At 39.2% G+C, this 18,181-nt stretch overlaps 1 protein-coding gene across 1 annotated transcript in view; it reads right to left on the minus strand.

The window, feature by feature from the left end:
• Positions 1–18,181, minus strand: part of ARHGAP18 (Rho GTPase activating protein 18) — a 64,828-nt gene that overhangs the window by 30,825 nt on the left and 15,822 nt on the right. The window contains exons 2-4 of the mRNA XM_084283464.1: positions 6,007–6,206; positions 3,656–3,891; positions 1,270–1,342 (exon numbers count right to left, since the gene is read on the minus strand). Of these exons, the coding sequence (XP_084139590.1) occupies positions 1,270–1,342; positions 3,656–3,891; positions 6,007–6,206 (509 nt within the window). The remainder of the gene's footprint in view (positions 1–1,269; positions 1,343–3,655; positions 3,892–6,006; positions 6,207–18,181) is intronic.

Raw genomic sequence — 18,181 nt, forward strand, 5'->3', positions numbered from 1 at the left:
CAGTGAGGTTTGCTAAGAGTGAGGAAGGGAAGGATTAACAACACTTCTGGAAACGCACAGTTTTAGTGATATTTAGAGCTGTTTAGTGATATTTAGAGCATCTCTCCCAATTCAGCTTCTAAGCATATCTTGTATTGTTTGTTACTGTGTTTTTTTTTTTTTTAAGTTTAATCCTAAAGCAATTATTTTTTTTCCAGAAAACTACAGGTCAGTATTCTAAAAGTGGAGCACAAGTTTATTTGGTGGCTTAATTACAGATAAGTAACTTGTATTAGGTAACTAGATCTACCTGCCTGACTATTTAAGGAGATTAGGGTCCCATATGATACCTACATGTACATGCTATCCAGTCTCCCAGAAGGAGGGGGAAAAAAAGACATATAAACAATGCAGAAAAGCAATTAAGTATCTTAAAGCTTAAATGGCTGCCAGCTAATGTGTTGGTTATTACAGTGACACGTATATATAGAGCAATATAGTGCTACCCCAACGCAAAGATGAGGGTAAGATACAGGGCAACATTCTTATATTTTTTTTGTATTGCCACTGAAGAACAGCACAAAGCTTTGTCAAAGTCTTTCATCAAAATTCATACTCTCAAAACAGAAACTATGGATTCAGCCAAGGACTTCTGTTATGCTCTGTCCTACATGGCAGTGAGAGGGAGGGGGAAGTTCTGCAGGTCTTCCATGGGTACTGCACTGCTCATGCATAATCACATGCTGTTGAACCAACCCAGTCCTACACACACAGAATGCTAATTCCTTTACATTTTCCTTAAAAAGGTAAGCAGCTTTTTTCTTCTGTTTTTCCTTCATTTTGAGCTGCAGACATACAGCCAGTTCTCGCCTTTATTGTATATTTATAGTCCATTTGTTTTTGCTCTCTTGTATGCACTGATGAGCTTATGTATAATAGTGCTTCATTTCCTGTACTGTACAGTAGAGATAAACCAGAAGGGATAAATTAAGGATCAGGAAAGACCTAAGCATAAGCTATGGGAGGAGAATTCTCCCAGATGACTTCATTATAAGATGATCACTGGTAAAAAACAAGGTTTCCCAGATGGCTCAAAAGACACAACCTACAGCCACACTTAAAAACTTTATAAGTGCACAACAACACAGGCTAGACCAGGATTTCTCATATGAATTTCATTTTACTTTGCTGAAAATATACTTGAAATACGGACCTATGTAGTAGATTGTGAAATTGAAAGACTACGAACAGAAGAGGAAAAAAATCCACAAGATTTCTGTCTGGCATTACCTTTTGTTTCATCCTGTGTTCCACTTCTGTTTTCAGTTGTTCTTACAGCTGAGGGTTCATTTTCATCACAGACCTAAGAAAGGAACAATAAATATAAATATGCATGCCTATAAAGACCAGATAAGAGGTTGCAGAAACTCCACTGACTCTCTGCAGGATTAAAACACATACTCCTGCAATCCAAGAATATGCAGAAGCACATCTGCGTGTTTCAGTTGAAATCCTTTTGACAATGTCTAAGGGGATCTGAAATCTAGGTAATTAAGACAGCAGTAATTAAGTCCTTTCTCCCTCTTCCTAAAATAATAAGTGGGTATAAGAAGACTTAATTTTCCAGTGTTGCAAGGGATAAGAACATGTAGTTTTTGACCTGAAGCCACAGTTTGCTGGAAAGGCAATATGACTGCTCAGAAAATTATTACTGTTCCATGTACAGTAGTAGACTGTAGACTGGGAAACATACAAATAAGCAGACTGGGAAACTGTCAAGGAACCAAAAGTCTAGCTTCTCTTTGGCAGGAATACGTCAGGAAATAGCAGAAACATCACAATACTGCCTATTGTTTTACCTTTCCTCCTGCCTTCCCCCAGGTGAAGGGAGGTTGCAGGATTTTCAGAGACTATTATTAAACTGGAATGACTAAACTGGAATGACAGCTGTAGATGGCTTCAGTCCTTTTTTTGTTATAAAGCTTTTTAATGATGTGAGAGTGATAAAGTTCTGAAACAAGTTACCTAGAGAGGTTGTACAAAGTATCTCACTACAGGCTTTCTGTGACAGATTAGATAAATAAGGACAAGCAATGATTTCAGAATAATTACCTTGCTTTGAAGAAAGGAATGCAGTATAGCTTTGAGGGCTTAGATTTATATTATTTTATTGCAGTCAGGGAGTGAGGTTTAGAAGGATTTTATATTTTATTTTTAACTTATTTCTATATTTAATCAATATCCTGACCCATTGTGTACATCTTACATGGCTACAATCATCTGTCTGCTTATATTACTTCTCTTTGATATCATCAGTATCAAAACACATAGTTTAAAAGAAACAGAAGTCTACAGAACACTGTAACATATGATTTTGAGACATTACAATATGTAGTTTAAAAAGGAACATGAGTATTTCTTGTACTTGACTGAAATAACATACTTGAAAGGGAAATTATACTGCTTTAAGCTATATGATGTTTTACCTAAATCGCTCTTTTATTTGATCTTGTAATTTTTAGATGTAGTCAATTCCAAAACAGATCCTGGAAATGTTTTATGGAGTTACTATCTCTTCTGTAAACATAAGCAAAGCAGAATAGCAAAAGGGAAGTTTTGCCTCCAGAATACACATTTGAGCCTACAAACGTTCCCCACTACCATTTCATCTCTGCTGAATTTGAAAGGAGCTGCCCAAGGAGAGGAAGCAGTTGCGGGAGGGAGGAAATGAACTCCTCTCTGAATCCACCATGCTTCCCCTGCCACATGGCAGCAGCAGGAGAAAGAATGAGGGATGGGGCTGGGATCTGGTAAACTAGTGGTGTACTGCCAACCAGCCCACTTCTCCTAGCAGTTGAAGATCCAGTTGCTTTGGGGGAGAGTAGAGAGGACAGACATGCTTCTCTGCAGAAGAGGAATTCTAATTATAGTCTCTGTTTCCCTCCTTCCCCTTTCCTGCATGAGGAAGAAGAGCTCCTCTGTTCATTAAACCACAAGGGGAAACGAGTCTCTTCAGGACCTGTCAGAGCAGCTCACCACATGCAGTTTAATGACACAGGGGGGCCCTGGGAGTCAGCGTAGGGGTCTAGCCCCCAAAATAATAAGCATAAACACCTAGCCAAAAAAAAAAAAAAAAAAAAAGAGGCAGTTAGGTTGGTGTCACTTTATTTCCTCTTTAAAAAAAAAAAAGAAATAGAAGAAAAAGGAAAAAAAATAAAAAAAGAAAAAGAAACAAGCTAACAAATTCACCAGTAAATATAAGCCATATCATTCCCTATATGGCAGACCTCTCAGAATGACTGTAGGCATTACCACCTAAAGTGTAGGCTTCTGTTTGTTCTTTGGGTGTTTGTTGTCATGATTTTTGTGCCTGGGTTAAAACTAAATCCAAGAAGTTTCATGACCACGGAGTTGTTTTATCCATTCCCTTTGAGAAGCAAAAGACCAACATACATACTCATTTCTACGTACTAAAATTGCTTAATGCAATGTCAACTCTGGACCAATGCTATCCCCATAATTGCAGTAAGAATTTCCCTTGAAAACTGGTAAAAAGTTGCACATAAATCTTCTCGAAATAGCCCTTTTGTGTCTGTCTCCCTCTCCTCTCCTCCCACCCCTACCTGTCCCTTTCTCCTATCTATAAGCATCAAAGAAATGACAGCCAGGAACTTACTTTTTCCTTTGGGTCGCTTTGTAGCCTGAAGATATCTCTGACATCAGGAATCTGATGGTGTTTGTTCTTTTTCCTCAAGGTTTGTGTGACAGTCTCTACTCGCTTTTCTACTGCTGCTTTCTGGGTTCGGGTCAATGTGGACAGGAACACCATGCTTTCTTGGGAATCACCCGTGCTCTCAGCAAACAGATTGGACAGACCTGCTTCCTTCAACCATTCTTCTTCCAGTTCTCCCTCTGAGCCAGGCAAAGAGAAAAGAGCATAAATGTTGGCTTTCCAGTATTGTTAAGCACAGCAGATTATGATGACGTGATATAACTACTGCAGTTCACAGAGAAAGGTCCACAGGAATACACAATACAGGACAATTTTTTACAGTATCATGACCTGGAAAAAAGCTGTTGTTTGTAAAGTGCTTCAAAAGAGTTAACATATCATATCAAGGCTTTTAAAATGGTTAATCCAATACAGATTGCTATGGGACAATTTTTGTCATAACTGACAGCACTTCTATTAAATCATATACCATTTTACAAATGTTACCTAGATACAAATGTGTATGGGAAAGGCTGAAAGCCTCTGATCATTGCTGCTTCATTGATTTTTAGTTCAAACCTCCATCTTTTTAGCTCCTTTTCTGACATGGTTCTGCCCAGTTTTCTCAATACATTAATCCTACATCTCTCCACTAGCTCAATTTAATGAAGGACAAACCAGGTTACAGGAGTCACCTTAATGCTATTTTTTAATCAGTTCTTACAACATGCTCTCCAGACTGCTGACAGCCCATAAAATGATTGTTGCTTTAGTCTTACAGCTGGTAAGGCATCCTTCCTTGACAGATCACTGCACATGAAGGAGAAAAAAGCCACTAAATACAGTCACCTATGGCAAAACTTCCACTTCTGAAATAAGTATGTCTCTAATAATACCTTTTTAAAAAAAATATATATATATTGACACTAATTTCTGTCAGTAGCAGTCTAGTTTGTGCTGAATGCCAACCACCCTCTCAAACTTTCAAGCAACATTTCAATGTATAAGCTATCTAAAAGTGCTCCTAAGCAGGCCTGTCAACTTCACTACTGACTGTAGTTTCCCTCAGTGCCCAGTATACATGTATGTCTGAGGGGGTAATATGAGTATTAACAGCGTTCAGAAAACAGATACAAAATTTTAAGTATGAATTTTGCAATGGCTGTGCCACCAAATCCTGACTCTCTAACAAAACTCACAGATTTTGGTATTAGGGCTAAGAAAGGAGGTCTATGTCTATTCTCCACAGCAGACCTGAGCAAGGCATACCTTGTCTCTCCCCTGCCTTGCCTTTGCATGGCTGTGTCTCAAGTCCCCTTCCTGGCCAGCCCGTGGGCCAGATGCAGTGTCTCACACGTTCAGGAGCATTCGTTCAAATGAGGTGCTACACATAAGGCAAGGTGTGCAGCACAGCAACATCTGTTCAAGCTCATCAACTCAGCTGAGCTGAGTTTGGCTTCATGCTTGGGCTTCGTGCCAGCGCTGCCAGATTCAGCAGCTGGAGCTGGAGGTAACCAGGGGAAGAAGGCTATATGTAAGTAAAAAAGAAATGGTGGGTTTGGGAGTGCAGAGCCTGAAGGCACATCAGCATCACTGAGCTGGAGTAAGAAAAGAGACTCATGCAATGCAGAACAAGCTCTGCTGGAGCCACACGAAAATGCTAAGCTCACCATTTTAATTTATTGAGTCTGTGGCCTTCTTGTAAGAATCAGAGGGGCAGATACTGCAGTGTTGAAAAAAAATCTATTTGAGAGAAGAGTGGAATTAAGGATGTTACTTCTCTGTTCTCTGATATGACCAAAAAAAAAAAAAAAAGGGAAATTGCTCAACTTATTCTAAGATCATGCCCTCAGGAATGATGCTTCAGAGACACAAAACCAATACAACTGAACAGACAAAAAAGTTTAGAAGTTACTCACTAAACTTGAGCAGTTAATCATTGGCTTGTGTCCTTTTAAGCATGAGGTTTCAATCCACAAGAGCTACAATAACAAACAACAACTTACACAAAGTAAACTGCAAAATAAGCTTTATGATTCTTACGATCTGCACATACAGGCATCTTTCTCGTTTTCTGCAAATACTGTTTAAAGTAAAGCCAGCCTTTTACTTATTTCTGATACAGTTCACTTTCAGTGCACTGTCTATTTCTGGTGTTATGTATTAGAAGCAACCAAATTTTCAACAGTGCATGTTCAACAGAGCCCCTTTTTTCATCTAAATGTGTTTGGTAGGTGCCATCTCTTGAAATAACACTTAAAGAAAATCCCTAAATCAGCACACTGGTAATCATTCACAACAATATTTTTCATTACCATCTGGCTCTTTCACTACAAGTGCTTCTCGTTCCTCATGATTATTTCTTCTGGTTTCATGGATGTTTTCAATTTCCTTAAAATAATCATCCAAAGACAGTTCATCCAAGGAGTCCTGGGAACCTGAGCGGTCAAATGACGCTCCATCCGGGGTCTTCTTGGAATTGTCATGGTTCATTGTATACTGGCCAGAACGACGGCTATTAACATTAAACAGAAAGCAATTCTTTGTTAGTATTTTAAAATACAGGATATCTTAATACCTCTGAAGGCAGTTAGCAATCAACTGTGTCAAAGTATCAAAGCAAGCTACCACCAACAAGCAAACCAAGATATTTAAAATTACTTTCAGTATCTAGAATATATTTTGAATTTAACCTTCCTGCTATACATACCCCCCAATCTGGAATGTCACAGGAGTCTGTTTAAAGAAGAAATAACAATTCCAAGTTCTGGTAATCGTAGTTATATCAAATCTCTAATTCAACTCGCAACAGTCAGTTCTACTAACTTCATGGTATGTATCTTCCCAGCACAACTGTTCATGAAGAATTTTTGAAAAGCACTTTTCTTCATGAGTAAGTTCTTATAGCTTGACAGTACCCCTAGGTTTTGCTTTGCTTTTCTATTTCTCTCTCTTTTTTTTTTTTTCTCATGTTTAGCCTGCTACCTATGATGTCAATTATAAGTGTGAAAGGACAAAGTAGAAGTACTGAAGTTATGGTTTGTGAACTGGTGAGTCTAAATGTCTGATCAAGGTTACTCTTTGTTTCTTTCTATCTTGCTTCCTCTTTGACTGAAAGCCTACCATTTTTATAGTTTGATGTTACCAGTTTCCAGTACACCCTGCAAAATGTATCTTCAGAAAGCAATCTTTCATCTTAATCACAGCTGCCATTAGAAAAACAAAACCAACAAGCCAAAACCTCTAGGTCTAATCTTGACCCCGTTAAGCCACGGGCAAAAATTACCAGTGGTCCAGCAAAGAACTCATCTTAAAAAGTGCAAAGGTTGTTATGATGTAACTGAAACTGCAGGTCATCCCTAGAGTCAAATATACCAAAATAGAAGCCACAAACTGGTTTATAGTATCATAAAGAACATGTGGATTACAGGATTAGCAACCTCATCTAACTTCAAAATCGGTCCTACTCTGCGTGGAGGCAGACTGGACCAGATGACCTCTGGCAGTCCTTTCTAAATCAAGGTACTCCACTACTACGCCAGTATATCCAAATTCTTCCTTGTATTAAAAAATACTAAGTTCTTAACACTTCAGGAACAGTTTCAGATGTATTTCATGCCTGAATTTCTCTCCATATTTAAAAAAAGCAGGGTTATATTTAGGGTTAAGTAATAAATATCAGTTATCCCAAGAGAAAAACACAGCAAAAATCAAACTTTGCACATTTATTGCAATGTAAACCCAGTAAAGTAAGTCAGTCCTACCTTCCCATTTGGGTGACTTTGCAAGTTTATCTAGAATTAAAACAAAAGCACCTAGTTCCTACGTTTTATCTTGGGACAACTGACCCTTTTTAGTTACCCCTAAGTAAGAAAAACCATACCTTTCTCTCGAAGATAAGCCCCTTGTGTGTCCAGCTCACAGATCCTTTCACACCATACGTGCTTGATTCTCTGATAAGAAATCCTAACTATATGGACTTTGCCTTTAAAGGTAAAGAGCCTTATGGAACCACTATCAGTTTCCACCCGCCCTACCTCTCTGCTCCAGATACAAGTTAATAAATGACGATGAATTACGAAGATAATATGCACCCCAACACCATTCGGGATCCTGTCCCTACATGAATGCCCAAGAAAAAATACATAAAGGAGAATTAGGCTTGTGCCCCGATGGCAACAACAACACCTTGCAGTGAGTGCTGACCAGTAAGTACAATTTCTCCATGCATCTGACTTGGTTGTTAACCCTTTCCTTACAGACATGTCCTGTTCCTGATCTGGGCTGCTTGTGAATCCAACAGCAATTATGTAAAATGATGGGCATGGAGGTACGTCAGAAGCATCCTCAGAAGCTGGAGCAGGGGCAGTGCAGCCACTCGGAAAGCTGGCTGGGCTTTCAGGCATGGCTCAGCCTTCCTGCCTCAGACAGCCAAACATGCTGGATCCTTCCCAGGAGCAGACTCTGTACATTTGAACTGCCGAGAAAGGGAGGTCAGATTGCAGCTTATCGTCTCTCTCTCCGGTCAACCATTCAAAGCTGCTTGGCAGGTTTTTGGTGGCCTTTCACCTTTGGAACAACAACCTGCTCTGGCTGACCCACCTCTGCTGAAATTTAACCACCGCCATGCACCATGCAAATGGGAAAGCCAACAGACAGGATAGAGTAAAAGCATGCACTCTGGGGGCACTCTGCCAATTTGAGGTATGATCATCTGCAGCAGGCCACACATCCAAGGAAATGCTCATCCTGTCCTTCCAGAAAAGGAAGCTCCTTAGCTTCCCCAGATTAAATCACACCTCAGAGAAGAGAAGACTGTGCCCTGAAATGCACAGCTGGCATCTGGCACAAAGACTCAAGGCCATCTTCAGGGTCCCGTGAGCATTTACTGCATATCAAAAACACTCCCTTAATTCTCAGAGACTGCACCCTTCAATGACAGCTCTCGAGTTTGCTCTAGATGAACAAATGTAAGCTCCTTTTCTTCTAAGGCTTTCCACAGCCCAACCTCTCCATCTCCCGTTGATGAATCAGCACAGCACCTCCCAGCTTTGCCCAGGCCATAATGCCGACCGGCACTATGAAAGCCATCACTGAGAAGCACGTGAGCAACCAGGAAAGACTCCTGAGAAATGCTTGCATGGAAACGTCACTGCTCTGCTACGAATCTCTCCTCCACCTTCCATTTAGCCTTCAGGCCTACTAAAGCTATTGGGCCAGAGGTGGCAGCACTCGGGCTGTTCAGGAGCTGAGGCCGCAGATCATCACGCTGCTCACACCCTCCTCACTCCTCCTTTTTATTGCCTGGTCTGACGCTATCAATCTGCTAGCTCCAATTTCTGTTTAGGTGGCGAACCCTTTCAAAGCCATCTTGTTCTGCACGTCTCCACACCCACAATTAACATTTCATGGGCCAGGACATAAATAGGCTTACGTTCCAAAAGAAAATTCCTAAAACCTCAGCTGATAAAGTAGGTCAGATCTTCATGCACTTTGCTTGGTTCCAGTTTCTTTGCATGTCCTACAAGAGAACGATGCCAGTGAAGCAGTATTTGGTGTGTATGTAATCTGCACGGCAATGGTGCCAGGCATCCTCATCTCTGCCTGTCCTATAACCTCTGGGCAAAATAAGGCACAACCAAGAGGAAGAGCCACTGACAATAATGAGCACGCCTTGATACCATATGGTTGGCATAGAGGAAAAAGACAAAAAAAAAAAAAAAAAAAAAAAAAGCACAATAAAGGTTGTCAATTAAGATTTTCATTTTTACATATCTATCGACAAGACCAAAACATGGGACTTCCAATGAGACTTTCTGATAAATTCAATCCTTTTTCAAAAATACACTTAGCAAGCACTAGTTGTGTATCAAAAAATAAAAACACATAGGTGGGAACAAGTTACAATCAAGAAAAAAAGAGAGAAGGGGAAAAGCAATATTAGAATCATCTTAGTAAGAAGATTCTAAACAACCTAGAAGAAAGACATTTAAAAAAATATTTCATCTCACATTGACAGTGAGATTCATAAAATATCAAGCTTGAAAAATTATCAGTAGGAAATAAACACAGTCCATTAAAAAAAAAAAAAAAAAAAGAAGTCCAACTATTACTCTGGCTGCAGGAAATATGGAAATATGTCGCTTCTCCAGCATGTTCTGAGGTTTTCAGTTGTTCAGCTTTTCTGTTTAAAATTTGAAGAACTGCTGCTTTCCACATGTACTTTCAAGGAAACCTCTTTTCTTCCCCCCAGAAAATGTAAACCTCTGCTAATAAACACAGTCACTTAAACTAATTTTCAAACTTATTTAGCATTCCAGATTACTAAGTGGTAAGCTCACTCTCCAACAGGTTTTCCCCAGAAAACACTTGTTTCCATTAAGGTCTTAGCTAACAACACACTTGAACTCCATTAAAATCTTATTAACATCTATTTCTAATTACTAGTAAATAGTTCACCCTCCAGATAGCTTTACAGGGCGTAGTGTAATACTCGCATTTCCAAACTATACAGTCAACTCTGACCTCTGAAACTCAGACACATGCTCTTCACAGTCGATACAGATTTTTGCCTACTTATCTCAGTACAAAACTGAGCCTCCCAGTAGAAAACCCATTCTTCAATATAATTAAACATTCCTTGATTGCAGTCTCTTACCAGAGATATCTTCTTATCCCACCCACCAGAGATGCATTTATTTATTAGGAACATGGAGGATGTAAGACACTCCAGCTCTTCCAGAGGGGAGCCATTAAAAACAATTCTTGTAACGAATGCCGCTCGTTATACACTTCGTAGAATTATGAGGACACAATTTATATGGAAAGAAACCAGATTTGGATTATTTCACTAAGCACTGAGAAGCCTCATGTTGTGGCAAGTACTTACCAGAGAAGAATTGTATGTAAATATTTTCTTAGGCCTTTCTTTGGTGACCAACTGCTTCCTTTCTCAGCATGCAAGAATATGTGACCCTTCACATTAATCACTGTTTTACACAGTTAAAAAAAATCTTCTTCAGGTTCTGTCAGTCTGAGTTTTAATTCATCAATAGCCACTTTATACTGTAATTGTATTTCTTCCCCACAAAAATCTTTCCTATGAAATCTTAACCTCCCGTCTGTTTCATTGCACATTTAGCAGTTCATAGCTGATACCTATCACAGGTAAACCACACTAACTGATTAATCTCCAGCTGTTAAAGTGCACTTTCACTGGTGTTACTGATAAATTCGGTTCAAGGAAAGCTAATTTCACCTTTACTTCCATTCTTCTCCCTTAAGGAATATGGATTATGTTGTATTTTAAAACAGTGAGTGATGAGGAAAAGATAGCTTTGTCATTCCTGCAGTACTAGCCACTAATTCTGGAACTGAGTATGATCTTTCTTTCTGCATCACTATGCAAGTATAATAATTGTATGGTATCCCTATATACTATATATATGGATGTATATGCATATACAGATGTGTAAATATACTAAAAGGTGGTCGATGTGTAAATATACTAATAAATATACAATATATGTGTAAATTAGATGTGTAATACACTAAAAGGTAGAAATGCTAAATGCAAGAATGTTCATAGTCAGAAAAACTAGGGGATACATTGGTGAACCAAACAGAATAGCTTAACAGTTTTGAAAGAGAAGTGGAGTTCCTCTGACACTATTACTACAGGAAAGCTCACTGACTACAGTAAAGGACAAAATCCAGCTTCTACAGGCTGTGTGAACATAGAACAGAAAAACTCCAGTCCCTATAATCTGTCATTTTCTTCCTGAAAAAAATAAAATAAAATGCAAGAATGGATGAAATGCAAGTGAAAGGGAGGAGTGGGAAACACTTTTTCTAAACTTAAATTGTGAATTTCTATAGCGATCTTTTCTTCCACCTGTTTTTCACAAATATTTGAATAAAAAATTCAGGCCTCATTCATTCCCAAATAAAAACTGTCACAACTATAGAAGTATCACAGCTGAAACAGGGGAAGAGACCACCTGATTAACTACTGAGTTTTGATTAGGATTAGTTTGGATTTGGCTTTTGGGGGTTAAACAAACATGGTCCTTTTACACAGCTGCCTAACAAAGCCTATGGGAGTCTTAATATTGTCTTCAAAGAGGCTCTATTAGTTAACTTTTGTCACTGAGAACAATGAAGAAAAAAGAAAAAAAAAGCATTGCACTAGCAAGCAATATAATTACTTGTCAGACTGGATTATTACATCTACTAAAACTGTACGCTGAAAATACAATCTTCACATTCTTGACCTTAAAAGCTTCTTTAAGTAAGCCTGGCCATAAACCATTGCTATTGGGGTTCTGGTACATGCACCATGTTGAGCACCGCAGCCACTTTAAACATACTGTGTCACCCCCATAAAACAGCACTTTGCTGACTACAGCTATAAGTCAGCAGCAACTTCTGAAACGCCCAAGCAAATAGAGTCATCACTTCCAAAGCCAGTGTCCATTTGGCCATTTCCATAAAAGCTATTAATAGCAGCATTGTAGACCCAGGACACCATACTTCAGCTGATACTGGGGGTCACTGGTGCTGAGCATCATACAAACCCACGGTTAGAGTTAACAACCTGATAAACAAGGTACACAAAGGCTGTGAGAAAGGAAAAGAGGGGTGGGTACTTGGCCTGAAGAGCTGAAGCATGCTATTCAAATTCATGGTGCAAATCAGTGACACAAACAAGAATAATACTCGGATCTCTGGAGTCTTTCTCTTTCCCCATGGACCAGTGAGCTTTAAAGATTGAGATCTGACCCACAGTGAGCTGCAAGGCAGATAAAAGGAAGCACTTTTGCTGTGTGTTTGTGATAAACTCCAGCACCACGTCTATAAATAGAGCAGCTCTCTTAAAACAGACTTATCTTGTCTGCTACAAAGGAGCTACAAAGTTAAGAGTGATTCTCATAAGTAATTTTTAGTTTGTACAAAGGCTAAGTAGATTTAAACAACTAATGAAAACAATTTTTTTTTTAAAAAGCAACCTTTGGGTACTGTGACCCATTTTGGTAACTAATTACTGAGCAAATCACATGCATGGGATGCTGAACTCTTAAATATAAATACAGGACTTCCCAAGTCCTTTGCGAACTTAATGAACAATGAAAAAGATAAGGAGAGGGAAACAATGTGGTCTCCAGTCCAACTTTTCATCCCCAGAGCTGCACTACAGAAGCAAGGGACTAAGAAAAGCTCCCCCATCCCTCTCCTCTTTTCAAGAAGCCAAGTAGCACTACAGGGGAAACAGACTTCCCATCTGAATTAACTAGGAACGCCCTAATCTAGTGGTTGCAGCAGTTGCCTGGCTGGAGCATCCCATTCTCTGAGATGCCTGCCTGGGAAGTGACCTACAGACCCTCCCACAGCCACGGCACCTAGCAGAGGCATTCTCATCTTTCACAGTTTCTAGACAAAGCTAGACAAACAACCCAAATGATAAGCTACGAAAATAAAGACCTTGATTCCAAGAACATGTTAAATCAATAATACTTATTACTAAATCACTTATTCTCATTGGTTTCTACCTGATCTTTAAGAAATTTAAAGCAGCCCCTCAGCAATACATAATGAGACCCAAGTCTGGACAGTGATATCCAATACAAAGATATTTCTCACCCCGTTTAAAGTGCTTCCTAACTTTTAGAAGGCATTACAGAAACTTCAGCCTGAGCTTGAACTTCTGCTTTTTATTCTAGCTTAGATCTTGCCATTTGTTGCAGCAACTGCATCCTTTTCTTCCCACCTCTTCTAATTCTTGTTCTTTCTACGACACTCTCCTGCAACTTGGTATTTTCAAAAAGCCATAAAGGACAAAGATAACAGTAACAAACCAACATCCAGTATTTTCGGTGAACTGACATTCAGCACTCCTTTTCCCACAACTTAAGACTTTTCTTATAGCTACTTTATGACCTTATGGGAAATTCTGAATGTCAATTGTTACCGAACTTGCACAGATCCCCCTTATGCTCCAAAGAAAAGCTAGAGAAGTAGGAAGTGAGGCAAAGTTCTGTTCCCCTTCCAGAGAGTACAAAGTGATTTCAAAGAGGGTGTAAAACAGAGCTAACTTTCTAAGTGAGCACAAAAAGGGCTGAGCAAGGAGAATTGGGTCTCTTAGGATTTCTTCTAATACCTTCAGCTGCTGCTCCTACCTGCTCAAAACTGTAGAGATTAGGGAAAAAAAAAAAAAAAGAGCTGTCATTTTAAACACCCCTATAAATAATTAATGCCAAACTTAGGGCTGCCAGACTACAGGCCTAAAAAGTATATATATACACACACATACACTATACTGTTTTTTGACATATCCTCATTACTGTACTATTTATCCTATACTGCTTCCAGATACAACCTCATTATATTTAAGTAAGATTTTACCTTATTGAGCATGACCTTTCCCTCTCCTTTCACAACCCCAACCTGTCACTGCAGAAAACAGGAAGGAAACTGTAACAATAATCAGAATACTGTACCTATTATTGTGGCAACTATTAGAATATTACACTTACTATTCTAATCCACTACACCAAAGATAGGAGAGTGCAGATACTATGCCAAAAACTAATCTGCCCGAACTATATGCAACATTTCTTAGCTAAGAAGATTAAAATATTTCATGACATTTCCTTTAATAGGACATCTTGTTCCTACAGAGCCACTTAGACTCCATCTATATTCTACTTCTGATTAGGTAAATTATAATTATGGTAAACTGATATACATACACACTCTATCTAAAATGGTGTATAGATTACTGGCCTCTGTGTATGTATACGTGAAATAATTTATTATCAAAACAGGTGTTATAACTGTAACAGATACGCTTTTAGAACATTTGCAAAAAAAAATAAAAGTTATTTGATTTGCCATTCCAGATTCTTTAGTGATAAATGTGATCTTGTTCCACTTCCCAAAAAAGGAGAATTACAATTCTGGATTGAAAACTGCAGCCACGAAGCCAGTCCCCCACAAAATGACAAAACTAGTTGCATTTCCCCGTTTTTTGGTGATTGTTGTATTCCAGTGTCTGTACTGTTCAACAGTCTCAATGCAGGCTTTTAGCTTTTATTCCGCGACCATAAAATACAGACACCTGCTTATTGCTTTTATTGAAAGGTAAGTCTCACGGCATTCCGTTTTAAATCTTCAAATAGATCATTTATTATCACTATTAGCTAAACAAAGGAAGTAATATCAGAAGAAGTTTTTGGTTTTAGTTCTGCTTTGACAAAATGAGGTAGCCTGTGTTGTCTCAGGTTCTGCCACCCTACTCCTTTTAATTCATTCTACTTAAATGAGAACTCCCAAAGGTTTTGAAAATGTATTTTTTTTTCCCCATATACATAAATTTCTAGTTTAAAAGCATATGTTTTAGAAAGGAAAATAGCAGTCAGTTCCTGGAAGTGCCAAATCCGCCAGAGGGAAAAACAAGGGGATGAGGGTAGCTAGGTGGACTGTGTAAGTACAGTCACATCACTGCACTGCTTCAGAAGCACCTCAGCAGCTCATGCACACTTTCAGAGGGGCTGGAAGCTTTACATCACTGAATGAAAAGAGAAGTCGGTTTCCAAATTGACTCTGTATCTTTCACTCAGTATGTTTCCATTCCATTCAACTCTGTGTTTAAAACTCTAGGTGCACACAAAACACACTGCACAAAGCTGGGAAAACAAGGGAATGAACGGTCCCACTTGAATCTCCTCTCATATTTTTGGCTCTGTCCCTTGCTGAGTTATCTACCTTTCTCATTCCTTTTAAATGACTTCCACATCACCTGTCTCCATACGGGCACTTTGGTTTTCCTCTGCAGTTTTAGTTCTTTTATTCTCTACAATTAACATCAATCATGAAAATCAAAATATGTTCTCTACAACTCTCATGCTGCTTATTGGAAAAAATATTCAAATACATCATATACATTTTTAAAGTACACTTTTTGTGTAATCTTCTAAGAGAACCACTGTAACTAATCTCCCAACGTAGAGAATAAAACCTGTGTGAGATTACTTCAGGCTCTACAAATATCAAAGAGTATAAAATAAGAAGTGAAATAGATACAGTATTTGTAATTCCATTATTGAGAGGCACAGAGGAGGAAGATTTAAATAATTTATTTTTCTTTTCACAGTGGAAAAAAAAATAAGGATGTCAACAAAGCCTGATTTAAGCTATCCTGGCAAATACCACGGCCATCTACTAAAGAAAAGCTACAGCCATGAAATGATATCAGAGGCACTTTTGTGCCTTTAAAAGCAATTAGCTCTTTAAAAGCATTAGCTCTTACCATGTTAAAAGACCTATTAATTAGACCTATAACCCTGTTAGTTACTAATATAAAGCCTACAGCACAATTCAGTCATTTTGTTTATGCTTGAAGGAAGTTGGCACACATTCCCAGTCACTTTATTACAACATAATCCTTACATTCAGTATAAACTGTAAATGAATTTGCATGAGCGTCCCCAAACAGCAGGCAAGAAAAGCCATGCAAGAGTCTCAAGACATTTCATAAGGAAACTGTTCTCATTAACCAAGCAAGCCACCAGCGAGACTAAGTGGGTAAGTGTACAAAAGCTGGAAGAGACTGCCTGCAGAAATAACCACTGACAAGGCAGGATACGGGCCTGTCCAGAAACAAGCCAAGTGCCAGCAAGGTCAATAAATACCCGTAAAGGCAAGAGGACAGGGGGAGACAGGCCTCAAGGGCACTGCTAGGGACACGCAGCGTGGGCTAGGTCAGGTTCAAGGATCAGGAAGAAGGCGTTTGCAACCCAGCCTCCTAGGCCAAAGGACATCAGTTTCAAAAGTGGTCACTGTGGTTTCACCTGCTCTTGGAGGAGCGAACACACACAAAAAAAAGCTGTGTACATACGTTACTGCACATGAGACAAACATGCTTGGTGGAACATCTCTACTAGGTGCCACACAGAAAGTGCCACAGCAAAGGCAGAGGGCAACGCAAATTGCCCTGATCCAGCTGTGTCCTTCACATGGCCCCTTCCCAAACAGCCACTGTCACCTCAGCAGAAGAAAAGAGATTGAGAAAGGCACCCACGCACAATTCTCACATTTTGTGTTTGAGGGTAACTGCTAAAAAGCCAGGACTCTCCAGAACCTTTGCAACTTCTCCTTTCCTATCCCATCCCTTTTTCTAAGCAGATTCCCAGGGAATACCTGCTGCAGGGATGTAGCAGCTAAATTGCGGGCAGCCCTCTCTGTCACATGCACTAATGAGCACTTACAAAGGCTTGGTGTCCTATGACCCAGCAGGAACCCCACTAAAGAAAAAAAAATACATTAATATATTCCCCACCACCACCTCATATAGCTGATAGCCTCTACATGTCAGCAGACAAACAGGGAAGCAGAAAGCTTCTCAGAAGCACAGATTCTGTCCTTCTCTCCCCCCCTCTGCTACCATCTCTGTTTTCCAAATATTGGCAGAAAAAGCATAAAAATGCAATTTTTTTCCAACCAAGCTCTCTGCAAAGCTTTAATGGTTTTTGTATGAAAAAAAAAAATCCATCCTTTTACTTACAAATTAAGTATACAGATGTACAGCTACCAATTTGAATATGCAAATGCTTTCATGTGCAGGTTTGGAAACTAGCAAGAACCATGTCATGAAAGCCTGGTCTGTAATTTAAGAGCTCTGGCTGCTCAATTGTTTCACTCCCACAGCTTAGAAAAACTTTCCATGTTCAGTGGAAATGTCCTCTAATCCAGAATGGAGGTGACACCGAAGAAGATGCAACAGGTTTTCTGATGTCCAGTTCGCAAGAAGCAATGGGCAGTAATTACCGAGAGTAAATTCATCTCTTCTCATAGTTTGGGTCTCCCTCGCTGGGATGTCACCAGCCACTTAATGACTGCCACAGCCTTCACAACTGCACTTTCTGGTAACGAGGTCTGGGCATCAGCACTGGAATACAATGACAGAACTTCCAACAGCAAGGTCTGAAAAGAGGCTTTGTTTTGTTCCATGAGAGGGGACAAGCAAAGAGAACACAATAGAAAATAAACGATAGGGGCAAAAACAGAGAAGAAACAAATGCTGGAAATTAAGAAAAATTAAACAGAAAACATGCAGAGTAAATAACCAATTATTTAATAGGACCAACTATTCAAAATGAAAAATAAACCTTACAAAATAATCCTGTATGTATTTTGTTATTAGTTGGTCTAGAATTTTACACATATAACCCTTGTTTTTCCTGTTTCCTCTAAAAGCATTACATTCTGATTTTATTTTTTTTTGGAACAAACAGACTCTTCCATGTGGGCACATGGGCAGCAAGTTCATCAAAACTTAACACACTTGTGGAAGATGATGTCAGAAGGCAAGAGGGAACGTTCAAAACTGTTCAGAAGGGGAAGGCTGATAGTCACAGCCTGCAAAGGCTGTTGGCTCTGCAGCTGAAAGAAATGTGCTGCTTTGTAAAATAAGGAATTACATGTTTTAAGAAT

Source organism: Netta rufina, assembly GCF_964035555.1.
Source record: "Netta rufina genome assembly, chromosome: 3".
Classification (NCBI taxonomy): domain Eukaryota; kingdom Metazoa; phylum Chordata; class Aves; order Anseriformes; family Anatidae; genus Netta; species Netta rufina.